Source organism: Theobroma cacao, chromosome 1 (assembly GCF_000208745.1).
Source record: "Theobroma cacao cultivar B97-61/B2 chromosome 1, Criollo_cocoa_genome_V2, whole genome shotgun sequence".
In the NCBI taxonomy this organism is placed as follows: domain Eukaryota; kingdom Viridiplantae; phylum Streptophyta; class Magnoliopsida; order Malvales; family Malvaceae; genus Theobroma; species Theobroma cacao.
In genome coordinates, this window is record NC_030850.1 from 16866866 (window position 1) to 16885119 (window position 18254).

At 33.0% G+C, this 18254-nt stretch overlaps 1 protein-coding gene across 1 annotated transcript; it reads right to left on the minus strand.

Annotated features, from left to right (window-relative positions):
- Window positions 15613-17579, minus strand: LOC18612784 (60S ribosomal protein L13a-4). The gene is made up of 4 exons (XM_007049714.2): window positions 17143-17579; window positions 16802-16918; window positions 16627-16714; window positions 15613-15936 (listed from the first exon to the last, which is right to left on the minus strand). Exons 1-4 carry the CDS (start codon window positions 17412-17414, stop codon window positions 15793-15795), a joined length of 621 nt encoding a protein of 206 aa, XP_007049776.1. The 5' UTR covers window positions 17415-17579; the 3' UTR covers window positions 15613-15792.

The window sequence follows — 18254 nt, forward strand, 5'->3', positions numbered from 1 at the left end:
TACAATATATATAAAAAAAAAGAACAAAGAAAAACTAGTTAAGTTTGAAATTCAAAAGGTAGGAGGATTTATCATTCTCAAAATTTAAGAGGTTGTCTAATCTTCCTTGCATCAAGCTCTTTTATCGTGGCCTCTATGTTAGGTTTGTCAACCTTTGTCATAACGTATTCTTTTGCGTTAACCATGCAAGCGTTAAGGCATTTAATGTGACAACCAAAGATGAAGACATCTTCCATGAGACCCACCATCTTCTGTAATTCTTCAAGGACTGCCCCAGTCTTCCTCTTTATTGCATCTAGCACATCTCGATTCACTCATTACAACACCTCCTCTCTCCTTAACCAAAAGAACCCTCTACAAAATTCAAATCGACTTGGTAACTCCGTACCTTTTTTTAAGGTTGCAGCAACCAAATGGGTCATTTTATTAAGCTTGAAAGGAAGGAACTTTTAATTGAATGATAAACAAAAAGTCAACCTACTTAAAATGTTTAAAACAAACATGAGAAGAAAATAAATAAGTTGATAATACCAATGACAGTAATATTTTACTAAGAATTTAATCAATCACTTGACTTTTACAAGTTTGTCAATTGGAATCCAGGCTAAGGAAATATGTCGCTAGCAAGATTTTCAAGTTTTGAATCCCCATTATCTTTATCTTTAAAACAAAGATGTAACGCCTTTGCATGTCAAAATAAGGCCAGATAGACTTGTTTCTCAGCCTTTCAAGGGTTGTCTTAAGCATAGATTAAAAAATACTTAAAATATTAAAATATTTACAATTAAATATCCAAATAAGTAGATAACTTAATTGTTCATAAAAAAATGAGAGAGAGTTATAAGCTTTTTTCAAGTAGGCATGGAGGAGTAGCAGTTGTCATGGGTAACAGTCAACAAAGGTTTTAAGGCACAAGGTATCGTGGCCAATCTGAGTTGGCACAATGGAAGAGGTCTTTATACTTTGTCTTTGTTGAGATTCTAGTAGTCTCATGGGCTAATATCAAATCGATATTTGATCAGTTGATGTTAGGTTGATGTATTTGTCCCAAGATCTGTTAGAAAAATAGGTAGGTTTTTTGCTTTACATGTTATATGTTTGCTAGGGAGCAGCAAGTGGCAATCCATCAAGGTAATGAGATGATTATTTTTAGTCATTGAATTACAGTGAAGAAGGCATTGGAAAGGGAACAACGGAAACGTGATATAACTCATGGTTGAGTAATAGAAAATTTTCCTTAGCAACGTTCATTTAAAGATGTAGTAGTTAATGGAACACAAAACGGTAACGGATTCATGTGCACAAACAAAGATGGTGGATGACAAGCCTAAGGTTGAGAATGTTAGGAATTTAGGAACATAGTGCCTTGAAAAGTAAGTATATTATTATATTTAATTTAATTTATTTTATTTGTAATGAAAGTATAATTTTGATAATAAGACAAAGAGTTTGTTTTAAGTAAATATTTATTTTCTAGTTATAAAAGTACCATGATTCTATTGTGATATTAAAATACATTTGTATAAGAGTCATACATAGGAGACACGTATTTTAATTGAATTCAAAATTGTTCATAGTCATATAACAAAGCTGATCAATTTATTATGTTAAGATTGTAATGTTCAGATTCACTTAAAAGGGAATGATGAATCTTAAATCATCGAAGTAATTGATTTCAAGTAATAACACTATAATTTGAACTAGAATAACGTGAGAATCGAGTTTAAGTTTAATCGTTACTTAAACTTGATCTCACACTTATGTATTCGCTTGTGGTAGAATCAAATCTTGATGGATAGTAGACTCATATTTTATCTCCTTATAATCCTTGATATATCGTGGGCATGATCATCTTATAGCATTAATATAAACTCCATAAATTGGGATTATAACTAAAGTGACCATCTAGAAACATATATCCAAAAAGTGAAGTTCATAGCATTAACATTACTTCAAGTAATTTTCAAAAAATTGGCGATTAATCTAGGCCTAGTGGATTGATGAATTAGCTACTCATCACATCTTGATACTTAAAAAATTAAATTTAGAGTATTGGATCACTAATTAGATGAAATCTAAGACTAAGGGAAAAAATTGACAAAATGGGTAAAGCGATATACATTTTGTCAATGGATGGTTATAAGGATTCACAACATAAGGTTTGCAATTTGGACAACGAGTATTGAATATTGAATATTGGATCATTTCTTGCAATTGTAATTAATCCAAGAGTGCAACCATGAATATATGGTGGAGTGATTTCATGGTTAATAAACTTGAATAATCTTAATATGATTAAAAGTAATTTTAAGTTTATTGGAGCTTGGAATATCTACGTCCAAATAAATTCTCCATTTAGCTTCATAAAATTCAACTTGTTTAAGTTAGAATGCATGTATTTTTAATTTATTAAATTAATATTCAAATTGGTAACTTTACATATTGTCTTAATTAAGACAAGAGTTGTCTTAATTTAGACAAGGTACATATGTTGTCTTAATTAAGACAAGAATTGTCTTAAATTAGACAATGGTATATGTGTTAATTTAAGACAAGTGATGTCTAATTATATTATTTTATTTTTGGTAAGTTAAAAATTATCTTAAAGATTAAATATTTTTTTAAGGCGAGAGTTGTCTTAAAATGAAAAATATTTATTAACGTAATTATTGTCTTGAGATAAAATAATATTGGAGGAATTAAAGAGTTTATTCTTTATTTATAATTAATCATAATTTCTTGATAAATTATAAGAGCCCATGTTTGACTAGGATTCTTTTATTTTATTAGTAATTCTTTTTAATTAAAGATGAATAATAATAAAATAGAATAATTATTCAATAAGAAATATTATTTTGACTTAGACAAATAACTATGATTAAATAAATAAATTGTTTATTATTTAATTATAATTTTAATAATTTTTAAAAGAGTATGGTACGACCATAGCCCTTTATGGATGACCACCATGGACTCTTACTAGGAATTTAATTTTAATTAAATTTTTTAAAATAAAAAAAGCCCATGATGGAATATAATATTCTCTAAATGTTTGAATTATCTTAAACTCAACTTTTAATTTATCAAGAAAATCATATTTAGCCTTGAGCTCAGAGATAGTCCTTTTATATTTCAAGGTCATATTTTCAAATTCAAATGCCAAATCATCATATGCATCTTGAAGTTGATCAAATGTGTATGAATCATCATTGAAATCATAGGAGCAAGAGTCATTGTTTCAGAAGCATACCTTGGAGTTTTCAATTCCCATGAAACATAGATATGCTACTTGCTCTTCTTCTTCATTTTGAGATTCATTGCTATCACTCCATACAACCATCATGGCTTTTCTCTTCGAGTTTCTAGGAAAACTCTTTTTGAGACTTGGAAATTCATATTTGATATGACTAAGCTTCCTGCACTCATAACAAATTATATGGTCTTTTCCATGGTCATCCTTTGGTTTGTCTCTTCTCATGTTCCTTCTTTGTCCATCCCTCTTAAGACGTTTCTTAACTCCTCACTTGTTTCTCCAGAATCTATCGAAGTTTCTTGTCAACAAGGCTGCATCATCATTATTATCATATTCATGATCACTATCAAGTAACTTTTCATCACTCTATTTTACAGCTTTGAGAGAAATGTGTCTTTTCTTTTACTTTTCTCTAATTGCTTCATCTCTTACTTTCTCATGCCTAAAGGCCATTTCATAAGTGAGTAAATAATCTAGAAGTGTTGGTCCCGTTGGAATGCTAAAGGGGGATGAATAGCACTAAAAGTTTTGTTCAACCCTTTAAAGCTTATAGAGCTCTTAATCAACTAAATGAAGGGAACACATTTTCAATATTGGTTTGAGAATAGTTACCAATAGTCCCAATTCCTTCTATTTTCCTCTTTGAGTTGTCTCCAAAAATCACATCTCCTTTTTTTCCTTCCAAGTCAACAAAGTGTTCCTTGGTAGCAGTCATATGTCTTGAACATCCACTATTAAGATACCATGGTTCTTTTTCTTGTGTTATTGACTTTAAGCAATCCTCTCCATCCTATAAAAAGAATTCAAATTTTTTATTTTGGTACCCAAACTTTCTTAGGTCCATTTGTATTAGTGCTCATTGTTTTGGTTCCTTTTGGAACCCACTCCATCTTAATCACCTTACCATGTAAGGGTTTGGTTCCTTTTAGAACCCATACACTTTTGATCACCTTACCTCTTTGTGTCACCATTCTCAATGGACAAAAATAAATGGAATATCCAATCTTATGATAGCAAATGCATTTAGTGGATGCACTACAATTTTCATTTTTCTTAACAAAGAAATTTTGAAAGTGAGTCTCTTTTTGAGTTCCATTCAAAGCCTAAACCTTTTTGTTCAAAAAATGCTCTTTGAGTCTCCAACATATCATTTAGATTTTGTTGACTCATGAGAAATTTTGAAAAAGATCCGTGCAAGGTTTCATTTTTCTTTTTCAAATCATCTTTCTTAATTTCTAAACTTTTGATGCTTTCTTCAAGCTCAATTTTTGTCTTAATCAAAAATTAATTTTCAACGTTAAGTTTGGAAATGATCTTTTGTATTTCAAAGACATGTGTTCAAATTCAAAATCTAAATCATCATATACATCTTGATGTTCATCAAAAGATTATGAGCAATCATCTAAATTATATGAACAAAAAGTAATCTTGGTAAACCTTTGGATCATCAAGGACCATAAAGCAAAGGTTGGCAACCTTTCATTCTTCATCATCTTATGACTCATCACTTTCACTCTAAATAGCTACCACAACCTTCATTTTAGGATTTTTTGGATAACTTTCCTTGACATTTGGGCACTCATATTTAGTGTGACCAGGCTTTCTACATTCAAAGCAAATTATGTGATCTTTTCTTGATTTTTCTTTTTGTGCTTCTCTTCTTGGTGCATCTCTCCTTAATTGCCTTCTTCCTCTACCTCTTTGTTTTCTTAAAAAATCTATTAAATTTCTCAATCAATAAGGTTATTTCCTCATCATCTTCATTTTCTACACTTTTTGACTCATCTACTTGAATGGCTTTGAGAGTAATGCCTCTTTTATCTTATTACTTCATTTCTCTCATTTTCATGCTTAAGGGTCATTTCATATGTAAGCAATGATCCTATAAGCTCATTTAACTTAAGGGAATTCAAATTTATAGCTTCCTCAATAACTATAACTTTAGGCCTCCAAGACTTGGGTAAGTTATAAGGTAGTTTTTTCATTGATTGAGCATTTGGGAAGTGTTTCTCTAGGGCTTTCAATCCTACAACAATGTTTGTAAAACTATTGTACATTTGGGTCATAGTTTCTCCATCCTTCATCCTAAATAGCTCATAATCAAGGGTAAGTAAACATACTTTTCACTCATTGACTTGATTGGTTCCTTCATGAAGAGTCTCTAAGGTGCCCCACACTTTCTTAGCATTTTCACAAATGGAAGCTCTATTAAATTCTTCTGGTCCTTTGGTATAATAAAGAGTATTTATAGCTTTGGCATTTAATTGGACTAGTTTCTTATCTTTGTCATCCCATCTTCTCTTAGTCTTAATAACTACCTCTCTATCTACAGTTTTGGTGGGAAAATAGGGACCTCCTAAGATAATGTTCCATACATCTATATCAAGAGCTTGGATGAACATTGCCATCTCTCTCTTCAAATGAGGATAATTCTTACCAGAAAATAAAGGTGGTCTTACCATAGATTGTCCTTCACTTAATAAAGTGGTTGTGGGTTGCAAGGCCATAGTTTGAACTATAATGGATCTACTAAAAGGTTGTTAAACTTGCAAATTTGAAACCAAAACTCTAATACCAATTGTTAGATTAAAAAGCTCAAATAGCCCAACTTCAGGAAAGGGATGAATTGAAGGTTTGAAAGTTTTAAGAGTTTAAGACTCAAAAATCTTACTTTGCTGAAGAATCCTTTTCCTTAAAAACTTTTACAAGGAAGAAGATATTTTTAAAGAATTTTTCTTTGCAAAGTAAATATAGATAAAGGAAGAAAAGCTTAACACACTTGGTTTATAGAGGTTCGGCTTTTTGCCTGTCTTTTTCCTTAGATCACTAAAAAGTTTAGAATCCAATATTTAAAATGCTTTTCAAGGACAAAGCATAACCCTCACAATAGTCTTTTCAAAGGCTTAGACTTAACCCTTTTACCCTTTTATGGTTAAGGTATAACTAATCACAAATAATACATTTTGAAGGTTAAGGTAGAACTTTTACAATTAAATCCAAAAAAGATGGAATGAAAGCTCTAATGCCTCTAAAAGGCTAATAATGGTAGTGACTACAAAATGAGTACAAGGAATATCATAAAAGAATAATGGAAGTCTAAGCTATAAGTATGATACAATGAGAAACTAAAGAGGTGAGAGAGAAAATTGGATCATTTCTAGAAGGATTCTTATTCTTTGCTTAAAAGAGTGTTTTTCAATGCCTTCTCATCTCTCAAATCAAATTAAAAACTTGTATTTATACTCAGGGAAGCTTGGGAAGCCATTCTAAATATTTTGTACCAAAAATAACCATTATTTATGTCTTTTTTGCACTTGTCTGTTTTGAGGTATCAATACTTTTTGTTAGCGTATTGATACTTTATCTCCTAGGTTTCTTCGGTATCGACACTTCTCTTTGGGGTATCAATACTTTCAAGCCAAAATGCTTTCTATTTGAAATGTATCGATACTTTTCGTCCAAGTATCAATACTTCTGAAGTTGACTCTTATTCTTTGACTTCTCGTCCAACAAACTTGTTTTTGCAGTTTGAATCATTTGTTTTAATCATTTCAAAATATAAGGTCAATTGTTAAAACTAATAAACAGAGTGGGAGAGTAAGTCAAATTATAGTCTTGAATCTATAGCTTATGGCTATGGTGATGACCGGTTGGATGTAATGGGACCATGTACCCAACGTGAGATTGATGTAAAAGTAGCAAATAAGGTAAAAGTGGAGCTTTTAAGGGTTGTTGAAAATGGCAAAACTCGACACCCATTGCAAACTATCAAATTGGATGATAATGGTGAAGCATCCATGGGTTATGCAATGGCTTTGGATCGTCCAAGACAGGATATCTTGTTAAGAGTGGCCTTTGAATAATGAAGGAGGCCTAGAATTGAGGAATGTAACAATGTGGGCTCAAAAAAAGTTATGAATAGGCTGTTACCTTTGGTTGAGAAAGTAGTGTTGGGCTGTAATGGAATGAACAATATGGTTCACGATTCATTTGCGTTCAGGTTAAAAGACATGATCATGAAGAATGGGTAGAAAGTTTCTTACACAGATATTGTAAAGAAGAAAGCTTCAACAGCCTTGACATTTGTGGTGGTATAGATCGGGGAAAACAAGTTGTGATTGTGAGTGTTGAAACCACTCTAGGTAATGTTGTTCCTAAGTTTTTTTAAATTGGTAGTTGGGTGAATCCAATAAGAATTTAGGTGCACCGAGTGTCACATTGTAAGAAACTAGGAACACTTTTATATCACTGATGCCAAAAAAAGAAAAGAAAAGCACAAACGTTATAGAAGAAAGACTTAATGGGAGGAAAAAAAATTCAAAAAGGTGGAAGGAGATTGACGAAAAAGAATAAAAAAGGGATGGGTAAGAAAATTTTTGAAAGCCCCAAAGGAAGGTAGTTTGGTTTCAGTGGGCAAGTTGCAAATGCCTCATTTTCGGATGGTGATTTTAGAAATAAAAATGCTATTATCCATAAGGAAGCTAAGGAGATATGGAACATGCCTTTGCAATTTAGGCTTCAGTTCAAGAGATTGGATGGTGGTTTTTGAGTCATTAATTCATAAGGCATGCGAAGTTATTTGAAGTACAAGCGAGGAAGGTGGGTGTGTTTTGAAATTTTTGTAGTGTCGTTGGAGTTGAGCTTTTGCATGTGACTTTGGTGAATGTGAAGATTTCTATACTATAGAAAGGATTTTCGCTTAGTTTTTTTGCAAGTATGCGGTGGTGTTTTCTATGTCTTTTATGGTTGCAAAGGAGATGTTAAGTTTTAGTTATAACGTATGATGCTTGGAGCAACTTTTGGTGATTTGTGGGGCTATGGGCTTTCTTCAAGCCATTAACTTATTGTTTGACATGTCTATAGGGTGCCTTTGAAGGTGTATGGTTGCAAAGGGTTTATGTTTTCTGGACAAAGAATACCGTGGTCGTTTTATAATTCATGGTCTTGTCAGGTTAAAGATAAATGATGATAAACTACAGAAAAGATTGTGTACTTATTTCAATAATGACAAATGTCTTTTCATCTATTGGGATTCGACCTCATACTCAAGCATGAAATTAATCAAGAAATTAAAATATAACGCAGCGGAAAAATAAACTAGCATTTAATCAGAAAAATAGCTGAATCTTACAGGATCAATGTTTGTGTTTTTCATGTGATTTTTAAATTAATTATGAACATTCATAAGTTTAAGAGTTACATACCTTGCTCTACATATCATAATCAAGAGCCACTTAAATTCAAAAATGCTTGTGATGAAGTAAAAAACCAGTAAAGAGAATAAGACAATTTAAAATCCTGCAGTCAAAATCTTTACTTCTTCACCTTTAGGATTTGTCAAATCTTTAGCCACCCAAGTGTTTGGCCTCTAACAATAATCCAAATAGTGACCGAATAAGACCTTCTCAAGGTGAGATTTTACTTTCGCTAGCAAGTTTTGTTTTTAAAACAAAATAACCAAAAATTCTAGCCAAATCTTATTTTTTTGTAAGACAAAGAAAACTATTTTTCTTTTCTTATTTTTATGAAATGGTTAAGAAATGGTTGAAAGCTTAGAGTTTTAGTTTGCTAACATAATGTATTTATATAGCCAAACTAAGTTGTAACCCTAGATATAATAGTTGTACTTTAATTCAATTCAGTCCTTATAAATGTAATTAATTTTTCACTTTAGTTTAGTTTAGTTTATTCCAATTAAGTCCAACTTAATTGATTATTCTTGTTTAATCTCAATCATGTCACTTAATGTGTGTGACCCATTAGACTTCTAACATGTTAGCAATAAATATAAATCCTAATCAAATATCAATTTGATAATTGATTTATATTTATAGATCATGAACGGTATCCAGTAATGCATTATGACCATCTAAATGTTAGGGAGTCAATTAAAGTATTTGACACAGCCTTTCAATACAATACGGTCCTTTCATCAAATATCCCAGATATGTCATTAAGCATGGCTCGGTGTCTACTTATGGCATTCCATATTAGTTTTCATAACCCATGACTAACCTCATGAATTTAGGAAACTAACTTTTCTTAAATTCATCATGCTTTGGCCAAAGACTTTATACAAGTTAATCAATAATTGAGAACAAGTGAGATACATCCCCACATATCACATAAGGTGATGAATCCTCTCTTGACCACTCATTCACCTTTACATGCTTCATGGCATATGCAAAAACACCTTATTTAGGCATCTAGTCACCTCCAGACCCATAGCGGTGAAATCAAAGTATGTCATTCCTCATACAAGATGACCTGATGTCTCAAGTCTGAGGACTACTTGCACGACTATCACATGAGAACATATTTCATAGACATTTGAGTGAAATACCAAATGGGGTTCTCATAATAGGTCATGTTCAGTGAACTTATTCTTTAACAAGCACTCATATGTTATCCTCAAGTATCTCATATACTTCAATCTATGAGATTGATTGCTTACTTCTCAAGTAAGAACATGCACCAGTCTTTGAGCATTTTCAATGCCCTGTCTAGACAATACAATGACCAGGAACAATTTTAGGAACATGGCTTTGATGCATAGTGATTCAAAATTATAACAACTTTACAATTCTTTTACAAGGCCTTTATGTTCCATGGGCTTCATCCAATTAGTACTTAATAATTCCTTATTATTGCACTAACATGAAGGAAAACCTCAATCACATATAGTTATGCAATTAAGTATGCATTAAATTACAATATATATTCTTTAACCAATTTAATTGGCTCAAGGGCCTATACCAACATTATCATAGCTAAGACTGCTTGTTTATGACAATTTACTTAGTTCATACCTTTATACGTGGGTTTGTTTATATTGTTAGATTCTATGTAATATGGCTAGATAGATCGTATGGTAGTTGATGTTATGGTAACATCTACTGTCTGCAAACCTTTAAACAGGGTCGACATTAGCATAAAGTTACCGAAACCCTTACTTTAGGCCTCAAATTTTTATATATAACGACCGCTCCTTGGCCGTTATCGACGTTCGAGACCTTTGAGAGAACCCGCCAAGTCCCAAACAAGCCTTATTAGAGATTCCCGATAATGCACTATACTCATTCACCAATCCATATTAGTGCTTAAACCATATTCTTTCGTATCATAACCTGAACCATAATTATAATAATCAATTCAATCTTTAAAACCTATAATCAGAAGTATATACAATGAAGTCTAAAATATCCAATTTAATACTTATACCAAGGCCATTATCTATTTACAATTAAATAAACAAAGTGCTACGACTCGACCTCTAGCAACGGAGTGACTTGGAATGAAATGCTATGAGATGCCTTTACCTATCGGCGATGGACCATAAGTGTCAATGATTGCACATTGAGTCGATCACTATTTACAAAAAGGAAATAAGGGGATGAGTCTCACAGACTCAGTGATCATCGGCTCCGTGAGCAGGGAGAAGATGGGAAACAAGCAATAAGTAGATCATTTGAATGATAAAACCAGAATATAAAATACAAATCTTATAAACCAAACCACAAAGAGGTTATTTGTGCCTTGTAAAAATAATATCGTAAAATCATAACACAATGCTTTCTTTGGCAAAACAATACCGAAAATAAGTGTAACAGAAAGAGTTTCAATCATCGGAAACATCATTGCCATCAAATTATGAAATACAGTATAAAGGTAACCACGCTCCCAAAATGTGCGACATGTAAATAAATCAAAGTGTACGGCCACCTAAATCAACTTATGTTTGTCAAGTAAGCACTGAAAGCTTTTATTTAAACAATGAAAGCTACAGAGAAAATCTTAACTCTCCACCATGCAAGAGAGTACGCGTTGAAAACTCACAAGGCTTTCGAGTAGGAAAGTATAATATCAACATGTGGACCCACTTCCACGTAAAAACAATCCGGGAGTTTTACTCCACCGAATTCGCATAGCCATGGCAGTCTCCACGATGTTGACCGACATCGAAGAATCAAGCGATCGCAACCGCGCATATCCGGGAGTCTCACTCTATCAGATCACTTGTGAACTAGCCACGTATACATATCACAGGTTCTGGCCCCTGCCACGCCTAACCGCCAATCGGCGACCCAAAAATTCTTTAACTAAAGCTCACTCGTGCACAAGGGTCACACTTAACTAAAGTGATAGTCGGCCTACTCTCGACGCACTTGGTTTGTTAAAACCATTTTCAAAAATCACATTGAGGTTTCCAAGTCTTTCGATTAAAACCATTTGAAAACAAGGTTCAATAACCTGTCAAATTATTTTTCAAGTAAAAAGGCATGGTGTATTCTCTTATACAAAGATCAGACTAAAATCGGTGCTCAAAACTTGCATTTTAAATCATTTAACAATTGCATTTAACAATGCATATCACACAAAAGATACAAGGCACAGATTTTGAATGAAAATCAGTATAAAAGGCTTGTTTCCCGATTCTTAAAACACTTTATGTATATAGCTCATCTATAAATATATCCAAAACAATTTTCAAAACAACTTGCATCCACAATTTCCTACGAGTTCTACCAACTCATGCTTTCCACAATAACAGTGTATAAATCATTGTAAATCCATTTAGAAATCACTTATTGAGGCTATCAGCTCATGTTTTCCACAATTGCAATTAATAAAACCCGACAACATTTATAAAATGTATAACTTTATATAGCTATGGAAATTTTGAAATAAGCACCCCCCACTCACCTTACAATAGCGGGACGCTTCGTCGCTATTGATTCGGGTGCGTATCTCGCTATTTCTACTTGCCAAACACTCGTTACCTCGCTCGGTACACTACCACGACAACTTTCCTAGCAACCAATTAAACTCAATACATTTAGTGTATATAATTTCCACTTCTCTTTCTCATTCATGAATCCATATTCTACTAACTTGCATCTTGACACGTTTTTACTAAGGTTCTTCATATCCTTTGCTTGCGTAATTCTTTAGATTATAAGTACCAGTAACTTGTTTATAGTGTCAGCACACATACTAATCTTTTCCAATGGTATCTATCAAGTTCAACTATCAATTTCACACCAATAACCTCGCATATGGCAGCAATTATAAATCTAATTTCATCAAACATTTCCTAAGTTTACAGGCGCCACAATTTACATTCATATGCTGCCCACACTTGCCCAATTATTTCCTCACAATATTCAACTGTCCATAGGCTTTAAACATAGTGTTAAGCTTACCGCTTTCCTTTTTCACTTTGAGTCCATCATGTACCCACGAGTTTATTGGCTTGTATCTCACCAATTTTTCTCCAATCAAGCCAATATTTGCTACCACAAGACATTTCTCTTAGTCACTAACTCATTTTTAAAGATTACTCAAGCTAAAAACAAGAATCCTTACCTTTCCTTACTTGAATAACCAAAATCAAGCTTTTTCTTCCTTTCTTTCTTTCCTTCTCCTTTCTTCCAACTGATCTCATCTATTTTCTTTCCAAGAGTACGGTTTTCCTTGCAAAACAAAGCTGTTTTTCTTTTCAAATGTATGGTGGCAAAGTGAAATGGTGTGCGGGCATGAAAATGGTGTTGAGAGCATGGAAAAGAAGAAGAAATATCTTTTGGCTGGAGATAAGAATCAGCCATAGGATAAGGATGAAGAGTCAAAGCTTTCAAAGGAAGCTTTGACCAAACTAATAGTAAAATTACCATTTTACCCTCTAAGGTTTTCACTCTTTTTAATTGTATCCTCCCAAAATCTTTTAATTCCAATTTCTTTTCATTTTTCTTTCTTAACACTTGTATTAATAAAATATCAAGTTTATACTTCAACACGATATCACTGCAGTATTTAAATATTTACTTACCCACGCTAATTTTTTTAATAAAGATACGCAAGCCCCATTAACGTCATTTTTCTCTGAAATTTCCTCGCTCTTCTTCTCTCCCACTTAGATTGACCATATACTCATTTTTTATGAAAAATTTGGACACTGAATAAAATATTAATATTTTAATATTATTTTATTAATAGAATATTATTTTATTTTAAAATTTTTCACTTGTTTCCTTGACATCCAAAATGTCTTATTATACATCGATTCACTTCCGAATCACTTTTTATATCGTTAATTCATTCTCAATAAAAATATTATTATTTAATTGTTGTTGCTTTGTGTGCGAAATATTTTACTCTAGAATATTCCCTCCACCCTTCATCACTCTTAAACACTCTAATTAACCTCAATTGGTATCTGATAAGTTTTATTAGTCAACGTAGCAAAGTACGGGGTATTACAATATAGGCCTCATAATTTTATATAATATAATTAATTATATTAAAAATATATAAAAATTACAATAATTAATAAAATATTTCTGAAATTAAGTATCTATTAAATATCTATTTTCTTTCACTTCCTACCTTCTAATAATTCTCAATTATTTATCTCAATTCTTCAATTGTGTAAAAGTTAAAATAATTAATAAAATGACATATTTTCTCACTTTTTCAATTATGTTAATAATAAATTTTTATTTTTTATCATTTCTTAATTTTCATAATGCTAATAATTCTTAATTATTTTTTTTATTTTTCATAAATATAATGTGTTTTAATGATTTTCAATTAACGGTAATTTTTTAAAAAATTTTAAATTTTTTTTATTTAAATATTTAAGTGTTTTATGCTTTTAAAATATTGAATCGCCCCTGCCTTCGGACAAACTTCGGAGGATTCTCAATGCTTAATGCAGTGTTTTAATGAAATATCACTTTTGATTGAACAAAAAAAAATGAATAAATACCTAGCTCTGTCGACTCACTGTACAAACTCCTAACATTGCGGCTAACAAATTTTCTAGTGAACTGCCTCCATCTTTGAGAAATTGCAACAGTTTGAAACGTTTTACATCTCGGTGAAAACAAAATTTTGGAAATATCTCAGGGTGGATAGTGGAAAACTTACTGAGTTCGATTGTTTTGGTCAACCAACAAATGAGTTCTCTGGTAATATTACTACCAACTCCTTGCAAACTTGAAAACAAATCCATATATCAAGAACAATTTCAACTTGTTTAGAAAATTCTACTGCCGTGGCTTAAAAGAAAAGTTCAGATGCAACCATGTAGTATACCAATTTTTATTCCGAGACTAAATGGGATGGTAGTGGTGGGTACCATTTTGCATTCAGCTGCAACCTACGCCGAATATGCATTAGCTATTTGGAAAGGGATGGAGCAAGAGTATGGCAACACACTTACTAAAGGTCATTGATATCTCAAGCAATAACCTGACTGGAGAATTTCTGTAGATTTAACAAGTCTTGTAGAGTTGATTACCTTAAACCTGTCGAGAAACATGTTGAGCGGCATCATTCCTAGAGAAATTGTTCGATTGAAACTGCTAGAATCTCTTGATTTGTCTACAAACCGGCTTTCTGATGAAGTTCCATTGGGCTTGGCCGATTCGTCTTACTTGAGTTACTTGAATTAATCAAATAACAATTTGTCTGCAAAAATTCCCTCGAGCACTCATTTGCAGCGCTTTCGTGCTACTTCAGATATGGGAAATGTAGGGCTTAGTGGACTTCCACTCAAATACCATATGCCCTGGAGATGACAAGGAGCCAGATGGTGGTGCTGAGAACAGCAATCCAGAGGATGAAAAATGGTACAGAGCCCCAGGTTTTTACATCAATATAGGGGATGGATTCACTCTAGGCTTCAGGGAGGCCTGTGGACTCTGATCATCTGGCCCGCGAGACCTGCTTGTCTGCAACTTTTGAATACCCTGGGGGGCCGGCTCTGCTAGACAATAGCATTCAATGCAGCGAAGAAGCAGAGGATTAGGAGATAAGGGAAAGAAGCAAATTTTACATTCGGGTGAATGTCATTGGTTGTACCATTATGTTGTGGAATTCTGGTGCATCTATTCTGGATTTATAATAGTATGAACATACACGTAATAGGCATTGAGCAAGATTGTGGAACAAAATTCCTGTGAAGCATCAGACAATTAGGTGTAGAGACAGTGCTTTCCGAGCGATGGATGTTACCATGCTTTCTGATTAAACTATAACTTAGCGCTTTTCTTTTTCTTATAGTTGAAACTTGAAAATATCATTTGTGGTTGATTCAACTTTGAAGTTCAGTGTCTCGCCAACAAAACTTCAGTTTTGGTGCACAGGCTTCCAGGCTCTTAGCGATGAAGTGATTGATAATAGAATTTAGACAGCACCAGGTAAACTGTAAATTGATAATCGAACAAACCTTCTAAACTGGCTATGATCACAAAACACCACATGCAATGGCTTTCTAATGCGGTACTGCCATGTGTCCGCTGCAACCCTATCCCAATAGTCACAACATATAAAACATCCATAGCAATCACAATACTCAACTAGTGATGAACGTATATGAAATATATTGAAAGGATCCTACGTGCAAAAATAAGAAGACAGGACAACTCAAGATTCAACAAATTTTCAGCCTCCACATCTGAAACAGAATAAAACACTGAAACCAAATCCATACAGATAACCTTAACAAAATTGTATGAAACTAGCTAGACACTAGAAACTCAGTACTTAACAGGGGCAAGGATGTCTAGTTGAGAGCCAAGTTTCTCCTCTGCAGCCTTCTCAGCCTTTACCCTAAGCTTATTCAGCTGCTTCTTCCTCTCATATGCAACCTGAGCCCTCTCCTTCCTCTTCTTCTCCAGCTCCTGGTGTCCATAGTATAATTAGAAACAAAATTTGAATAGAATTTTCATTTATTAATTTCACACCTTCCAGGTTTAAAAGAATGACTGCGAAGTAAACTTTCAAGACATAATCCATTGCACAAAATCAAGGGCACTTAACATTAATGTTATATATTGACAATTCAATCTGCACAACACTGCCTTGTTTCCACAATGATCACACCACTGGCAAGACTAGCATATATCTCACCATTAACAAAGATAATAAAAAAATTAGATAAAAACCAATTCAGATCACTTAAAAGGGATAAGTAATAATCCAACAGTATGCATCCAGAGCAGAATTCCTGATCTTTTTTCTTGACAGAAGTAAAATTTTAAGAGATCAAAATGTTGAATTCCTACAGCATTCAACAAAACACATCCTAATACAGTATCAATTCCTTTTTGCAGCTGTTTCACTGGTGCATCCTTTCTTATCCTTTCTTCAGGTACTTAAAACAAGAGTACATATGCACTAGTTCTAAAACAGATAATAACAGAATGACAAAATGAAATTGATTGAATATTTTCCTCAACAAATAACAAGAAACTTAAGTACTACTCTATACATTAACATACAAAATGCTTATCTCAAAAAATAAGGGCATAGGTGGATTCAAGGACAGTCGATAGCAAAGTAATGAGTAAGGATTGATAAGATAATCTCACCCTGATGGTGTCGTAATGGTTCCACCCAACCTCTGATGACAAGCGGCCCAACAAACAGTACTTGTGCCCCTTCTGAAGCCTCAAGACCCTAATTGCATTTTTTAGAACACATCAGAAAATATTAGAAGAAAATCAAAGGATTATAATAAAAATCAAAGACATTAGAGAAACTTACTTAAGAGCATCAGGGATGACCATCCTCTTAATCTTATCATATGGGGAGGGAATACCCTCATAAGCCTTCAAACGAGCAAGGGCAGCCGCTCCACGCTTAGTCTTATGTGGTATCATTCTGCAAATGTTATCAACCATTAAATCTCCTCCCATATATACATTTTTTATTTAGGGTTCAAAATGCAAGCATTTGGTCCGTTTGAGTTTAACATTCATTTCTTTACAGAATCAGACGAGACACAAATCGCAACAAAACCATTTTCACTGTAGCTCCAGATTCTCTAAAATCGGGGGAAAAAACATAAAGAGGAGGGAGAATGAGAAAGTTAAACACTAACTGACCCGCGAACAGTGCGCCACAAGATCTTGGCAGGGGCACGGAAGTGGATGGGACCGTGAGAAGGCTTGGTGTTCATGCGTTTGCGGAGGAATCTCATGTACTTCATCTTCTGGCGAACGAGTCCGCCTGACATGCAAATTTCCTCGCATCTGACTACCACCACTTTCTGGCCATTGAGCAGCTCCTTCGCAACGATTGAAGCCAGCCGTCCCAACATGTGGTGGCGGGCATCCACCACCACTTTCTTCGCGCATACCCCTGATCCACACACCATTATTTTCACCTTATTGCAGCTTCCTCTCTCTCTCGGAGCCGCTAACTGAAGAAGAAATACGGCTTATATATGAGGACGGAGGTTGCTAGGGTTTCTGGTTAGTAGGGTTGTTTGCAAGCACTTACTGCGGTTAGAAGTATGGGCCGTTGGCTAGAATACGGGAGAATGGCCGGTAAAATTGCGATTGTCATTGGTTGGACTTTTTCATAAAATTGAATACTTTGGGCCTTCAATCTGGTAGGCGTGGCCCAATTGATCCCAGATTTAGAAACGTTTGGGCTCAGGAGATTCTAGGTTTAAATTAATAAATGATTGATTTTTTTTAATATCAATTCCTAATTATAAAATTATACTTTTAATTAAAATTAAATAATATTTTATTGTAACATGCATTGTACATTAACATTTATTTTTTATTATTTTAAATAATAATCATGCATAATTTTAAAGTTTAATCGAAAGTTTGTAATATTAATTTATAACTGTTCACTACTACTAAAATTAAAACATATATTTTTTAATTAAAGTTATCAATGCAATTAAAATATTTATTTGCAAATTAGATAAATTTTTATTAATATTTATAATAAAAATTTGTAAAAAGGTAATTTAAAAATATAATAAACAAATATGTTCATTTTTATCAATTAAAAATTTTATCACTATTCATAATTTTATATATATTATAAATTATGTTTTTACTATAATATTACATAATTTTACAGTAATAATATGAGAATGAGTTAACCAAAAGATAAGTCTCCATAGTAATAAAGTACATAAATAGCATTTGTTACCTTACAATGCAATCACCTTGCTGGAATGTGATCGTAGAGAATG

Bases quoted from the DNA above. Each gene is read 5' to 3' on its own strand.
- LOC18612784 (XM_007049714.2), bottom strand. From the start codon at position 17,414: ATGGTGTGTGGATCAGGGGTATGCGCGAAGAAAGTGGTGGTGGATGCC. The intron at 16,919-17,142 runs GTCAGTTAGTGT...TAACATTTGCAG, and splicing joins TTGTGGCGCACTGTTCGCGG to AATGATACCACATAAGACTA. The intron at 15,937-16,626 runs GTGAGATTATCT...TATGGACACCAG, and splicing joins ACCATTACGACACCATCAGG to GAGCTGGAGAAGAAGAGGAA.